General features: G+C 35.9%; 1 protein-coding gene across 1 annotated transcript; it reads left to right on the top strand.

Moving 5' to 3' along the window:
* The first annotated feature begins 1113 nt into the window (after positions 1-1113).
* LOC110639161 (probable glycosyltransferase STELLO1) lies at positions 1114-6545 on the top strand. Its single transcript, XM_021789988.2, has 3 exons — positions 1114-3212; positions 5454-5580; positions 5887-6545. Exons 1-3 carry the CDS (start codon positions 1474-1476, stop codon positions 6352-6354), a joined length of 2334 nt encoding a protein of 777 aa, XP_021645680.2. The 5' UTR covers positions 1114-1473; the 3' UTR covers positions 6355-6545.

Below are 6545 nucleotides of genomic sequence, written 5' to 3'. Positions count from 1 at the left end.
ATTTTCTGTTTCAACAAATCTAAAATTACCAACTTTTATTCTTTTTAACTTAAATGATTAGATAAAATCATTCAAGGGAAGTTATCATAGTGCTCTCATCATTTTTTTTCAGTAATTTAAAATTTTAATAATTTTCTTTCCATAATTTTATGTTATTCTTAATTTTTTTTACTGAAAATTCTTCGTATTGAGAGTAGAATTTTTTTTTTTCATAATAGTAGAAGTTATAATAATGTTATTTATTATATTTATTTTATAAGTTTAATTGAATTTATTTTTATTATTGTTTTAATATTACATTTGTGATAAATTGAATAAATTTTTTAATTTTAAATCATCAATATGTTTAAGTTTAATAATTTATAATTAAATATTTATTATATTTTTAAATTAATAACAATTTTTAAAAAATTAAAATGTCTATTTTTATTACTATATTCATTATATATTTTTATTTTTATAGTTATAAAATAATTATACTAGTCAGTTATTATAAAATTATCATCATTAATAGAGTACATAATCAAAGTATTAAAAAAAATGTCTTAATTTAGGTTCACAAAATCTTTTCGTAACTTCAAAAAAGAAAAAAAATCTTAGCATATTTGGTTCACCTCCAAAAGCAAGGAAAAACCTCCAAGAATGAAAATAAATAAAGGAGTCTGCCATGGATGAAAGCTTAGACATGAAGCACAAGATCTACTAATGCCAACACTACGACTAGCGACTACTAACTACTAAGCTACCATAAAGTTAAAGTATTGCGCTTGGAGGTTGCTTCTCATGTGGGCATATACTGTTACTAAAGAAGAAACGTGTGCAAAATTTTCAAAAATTTTCAGCTTCTTCTTCTTCAATTCCTTAATTCTTTGGCATTAATGGTGGCTATCCCAATGACAGATGAGCAAAGCTGCAGCCTACCTGCAAATGGCCAAATAGCACCAATTAATCAATTACCCACCCGTGATATAAAATAAAAAATGCATAAAATATGTATAATTTAATGAATGAAGAGAACAGCTGACGTTGACGGCAGTGATTGTGACCCTTCCTCCTCCACCCCACCAAACGATTAGCGGGTACGTTACCTTACATTACATTGAGGCCTAAGAAACCCCGCACCCAACAATTCCTGTCGGCAACCAACTTCTTGCCCACCACCAAGCACAGCTCACAGCAAGCAAGTGGGTTTTTAGAGAGAGAAGAAAAAAAAAAAGATTTAAACTTTAGAGAGAGAAACTGACAAAAACTAATAGAAAATATACGTTTTTTATTTACATAGAAATGAAAGACTGAGTCTTTAGGAGGGGTCAAGCTTGGAGGAGATTCAGAAATTCTAGCTTTCAGTTTTTCCAGGTGCTTACTGAGCTCACAATTTGCTCAGTCACTGAGAGAGAGAGAGAGAGAGAGAGAGAGAGAAGCGTGTGTGTTTTAGTGTGAGCAATTTTCAGCAATTTTCTTTTGGGGTCACAAATGTTGGTCCAGGACCGTACGGCAGCCCCCAAATCACCCAAATCTCCAAGACCCCTCCCTACCACCCTCCATCCAAATCACAACAACAACAACAACCACCACCACCACCAGAATTACCGTTTTTCGCCTTCCAAATCCCTTGATTTCTCCACCTGGTTCTCTGAAAACCTTTACAAGATCATAATCTGTTTTTTCCTCATCGCCACTGTCGCCGCTGTCTTCTTCCTTCGGAGTACTGGTGACACTGCTGCCTTTCTCTATCTTCAGTCCAAGTCTCAACCCATTGAGAAAACCCTCCCATTTCCCCATATCAACTGGAATCACATCCCTCCTATTGCCGATAGGGCTTCCATCTATGCCAGTTTTCGAACTGAGAAATGGATCGTTGTTTCGGTCTCTGATTATCCCTCCGATTCGCTTAAGAAACTTGTTAAAATCAAGGGCTGGCAATTGCTGGCTATTGGGAATTCGAAGACCCCGAGTGGTTGGGCGTTAAAGGGCGCCATATACTTGTCTTTGGAGCAGCAAGCGAGTTTGGGGTTTAGGGTTGTGGATTTTGTGCCATATGATTCGTATGTGAGGAAAAGCGTTGGGTATTTATTTGCTATCCAGCATGGGGCCAAGAAGATCTTCGACGCTGATGATCGTGGGGAGGTGATCGGAGATGATTTAGGGAAGCATTTTGATGTGGAATTAATTGGAGAGGGAGCTAGGCAAGAGACTATATTGCAGTACAGTCATGAGAATGTGAATAGGACTGTGTTGAATCCTTACATTCATTTTGGGCAGAGGTCGGTTTGGCCTAGAGGGTTGCCATTGGAGAATGTGGGTGAAATTGAACACGAAGAGTTCTACACTGAGGTTTTTGGTGGGAAACAATTTATACAACAAGGGATTTCGAATGGATTGCCAGATGTTGATTCTGTGTTTTATTTTACTAGGAAATCTGGTTTGGAAGCTTTTGATATTAGATTTGATGAGCATGCCCCTAAAGTAGCATTGCCTCAGGGGATAATGGTACCAGTGAATTCGTTTAATACAATATACCATTCATCGGCTTTTTGGGGTTTGATGCTTCCTGTATCAGTAAGTACAATGGCCTCTGATGTGTTAAGGGGCTATTGGGGACAAAGGCTATTGTGGGAGATCGGTGGCTATGTTGTGGTTTATCCACCTACTGTACATAGATATGATAGGATTGAGGGATACCCTTTTTCAGAAGAGAAAGATCTACATGTAAATGTAGGGAGGTTAATTAAGTTTTTGGTTTTGTGGAGGTCAACTAAGCATAGGTTGTTTGAAAAGATTTTGGAGCTGAGTTATGCCATGGCAGAGGAGGGCTTTTGGACTGAGCAAGATGTGAAGTTTACTGCTGCTTGGCTTCAGGACTTGATTGCTGTTGGGTATCAGCAGCCTAGATTAATGTCATTGGAATTGGATAGACCACGGGCAAGTATTGGCCATGGGGATAGAAGGGAGTTTATCCCTCGAAAGCTGCCATCTGTGCATCTGGGAGTAGAGGAAACAGGGACAGTGAGTTATGAGATTGGCAACTTGATTCGGTGGAGGAAGAATTTTGCGAATATTGTGCTTATTATGTTTTGCGCTGGGCCTGTGGAACGGACTGCTTTGGAATGGAGATTGCTTTATGGGAGGATATTCAAAACTGTGGTTATTTTTTCACAGCAGAAGAATGAGGATCTTGTTGTTGAAGAAGGCAATTTGGATCAATTATACAAGTAAGTTTAGATGTAATGATGACATAAAGTTGCTTATTTTGGCATCATACGATGGCATTCAATATTTCTGCCAAAGCACTTGTAATATTTACTTTCATTTTATTTATCTTCTGTTGAATTAGGCTATCCCCAGATTAATCTTTCAAATTCAGATAAATTTCAGTTTAGGCTTAGATATTTGGTCACTTACAACTGTATTGATAAGAAATTCAAAGTATAAGAAATTCTAAGGGTAAAACATGTGTGTCGAATTGGTTAACTGAGAGAATCTTGTTGCAGCTGGTTTTCATTGGTTGTATTAGTTTTAGGTGTCTTCAGACTATGAGAGATTCTAAAGGTAAAACATGTGTGGCCAATGGGTTAACTAAGAGAATATTGTTGCGGCTGGTTTTCCTTGGTTGTATTAGTTTTAGATGTCTTTGTAAATCATGGAATTGTCTCTAAGATCATGAGAGCTTGTTTAGATTGATATCTAGATTCTTCATGTTGAAGTTCTGTACATTTGAATATTAAAGCATGAACTTTTATGGTTGTTGCCATTACATAAAGTATATGCTTTTGTTTATTGCTCGTTTTTGTGCATGCATGCAGTGAAGCCATTCCAACCTCTGAATTCCAATCATCAGTTAGGGGTTTAAATTTTGTTAACATTTTCTGAGAACATAAGTAATTGTGTTTTCTTGAATTAACTTTAAAATCTAAACTTTTCTTGTTGGTGTGATGGTGAGGTTGCTCCTGCAGGTCACAATTTCATAGCACAGAAACAGCCTCCTTGCACTGCAAGGGAAAAGGTTGTGTGCATCTAACCCTTCTAGGGTTTGCAATGTGGCAAACCTCATGCACCCTCTCCCCTTTTTCTCCACTTTTTGGAAGTTTCTTTAAGATTTGCTCTCTGTATGCTTTAGAGTCCATTTGCAATTCGCGTTGACGAACGATATGAAGTTCATTGCCTCACAAATACCTGCATTTTTTTATCAAACAACTTTATATTGGATTGCTATAAATGCTGCCAATTAGAACATCTCAACACAGTTTAATCCTAAGTCTGTGGCTCACTTGGGAATCCTTTCCTGTTGGTCTACTTAGACTATAGGTCACATAAGTTATCATAGCCAACATTCTTGAAATTTATTGAGTGCAGATGACAAAATATTGTTTGCTTATTCAGATTAGTATGCTGAATATATATGTTTCCTTGTTCCTTCTGATCTGTAAGCGTTAGGACAATGAAGTTAATGCCAAAAATGGCAGTCTCTTTTCAAAGTTTTGGTTTTGAGTTATCATTTTATCACAGCTTGGCCAATTTAAAAATCCTGGAATTTTTTTTTTTTTTTTGCCATATTCTGATTATTTGACTGGGAATATATGGCCTTAGGCATCATTAATTGATGAGTCTAATCACCACCTGCCCCCTAGTTGCTTTATTTGTTAGGTATTTTGCCATCAGCAGCAAACTTGATATGTTAACCTCGTTCTCAGGAAAAATGATATCACTGTCTATCATCCATATTGTAGTTACTGAACTGATGTCCAAGTGAGAGCTTTTTGAATTTGACATATGCATAGATCTAAAAGGGGAATTGGATTCTGGAAGAAATATGTTTGATAGTAATAGTTTAAACAAGTATTTATATTAGTTCGTGGTGAAATCTTTTTATTTGGAAGACAACTTCTGACTTGACCCAATGTCTCTAGTTAAATCTAGCTTGGTTTAAGGTTGGCATAAAAATCATGGGAGTCATGGTATCTTACTGTAGCTAATTAGGAAGCTATTGCTGAGTAAGAGGTGGTCAGCTACTCCCCATGGACTTGTGGAGGGTGAGGGTTGTTTGTAGATTTAAAAGGCCCAACTCTCACAATGATGTTATTTCCCCACCAATTTACTGGTGTGGTATTAAGATTTCAAACTCTAACAAAAATTGCACATGTTATTGTACTTTTCTCCATACTTGTGCTTTCCTTTATGGATGAATTTTTTACCTTTTCTCGTCTCTCTCAGATGCATAATTTTGACAAAATTTGGTCTGGGGTCTTGTCAAATTCGGGTTGTTGCAGTTATTATATTTAACTTCTCTTAGAAGCTACATTTGGCAGTTGTCAAATCTTGGTTTCTAGGGATGCATTTATTGTTAATAATCACGGAATTGATGTACAGTAAAGTTTAACTATGCACCCTATATAACAGATATCCCATGTCTTTCAACTTAAATTGATTTTAACTTCTTTATTTACTGATTACAGGCATCTGCCCAAGATATTTCATCGGTTTAGTAGTGCAGAAGGCTTTCTATTCCTTAAGGATGATACTGTCCTCAATTATTGGAATTTGCTTCAAGCAGACAAGACTAAGCTATGGATTACTGATAAGGTAACCTTTTCACCCCTTCCAGTTCCCTCTTGTTTATCTTAAGAAGAAGAAAAAAAAAATTCTTTATAAACCTATTTGCTTTTGAACATGAATCTAGATCTTGGAAATTCATTTCTAATTGAATCTTGTTGCTTTTGAACATGCATATTTTAGGAATAGTACTAAGACAGGCAATGCTTTGGTTTTATAAACAGTATATTAGATTCAGTGATTATTAATGATACCTTATTGCTAGTATTGGACAATACATTTGGCTTCTCCTCCTCTCTTGTCACACTCTCAAAAACACTTTTTTTTTTGGTATAGGTATCACAATCCTGGAGTACCGTGTCTTTTAATGGAAACTCTGATTGGTATGGCAAACAAGCTGAAATGGTAAAAAATGTTGTTGGTTCAATGCCTGTTCACTTCCAAGTAAATTATAAGGACGCTATGAAGAGTGATCAGAGTGTCACAATTTGCAGTTCTGAGATATTCTACATTCCTCACCACTATGTAGCTGACTTTGTAGATCTTGTCAGTCTTGTGGGTGATCTGGAAATCCATCACAAAATTGCCATACCAATGTTCTTTGTTTCAATGGATTCGCCTCAGAATTTTGACTCTGTGCTTAGTACAATGGTATATAAACAGAAGCCACCATCAATTAATTCAACCATTTATTCTGCTCAAGCGCCTGCTGTTCACCCGTGGAATGTGTCAAGTGAACAAGATTTCATAAAGCTGGTAAGAATAATGGCAGAAGGTGACCCTCTCCTAATGGAGTTAGTTTGAAGGAAAGATCTTTTTGATACTTAACGCGAACCAATGTAAAGACAGAAACTGTACCATTTTGTAATTCTCATACAAAATTCTGTTTTATTTTTCTTTTTCAATTTTTCTTGAGGGGGAGGGCTCTTTTTTTTCTTTTTATCCCATTTGTAATTGTATTTTTTTCTATTAAAAAAGAATTCTTTGTAGATTTA

This window comes from Hevea brasiliensis, chromosome 3 (genome assembly GCF_030052815.1).
Source record: "Hevea brasiliensis isolate MT/VB/25A 57/8 chromosome 3, ASM3005281v1, whole genome shotgun sequence".
NCBI lineage: Eukaryota > Viridiplantae > Streptophyta > Magnoliopsida > Malpighiales > Euphorbiaceae > Hevea > Hevea brasiliensis.
Note: the sequence above shows the minus strand (reverse complement) of the source record. Positions and strands in the feature narration are given on the sequence as shown.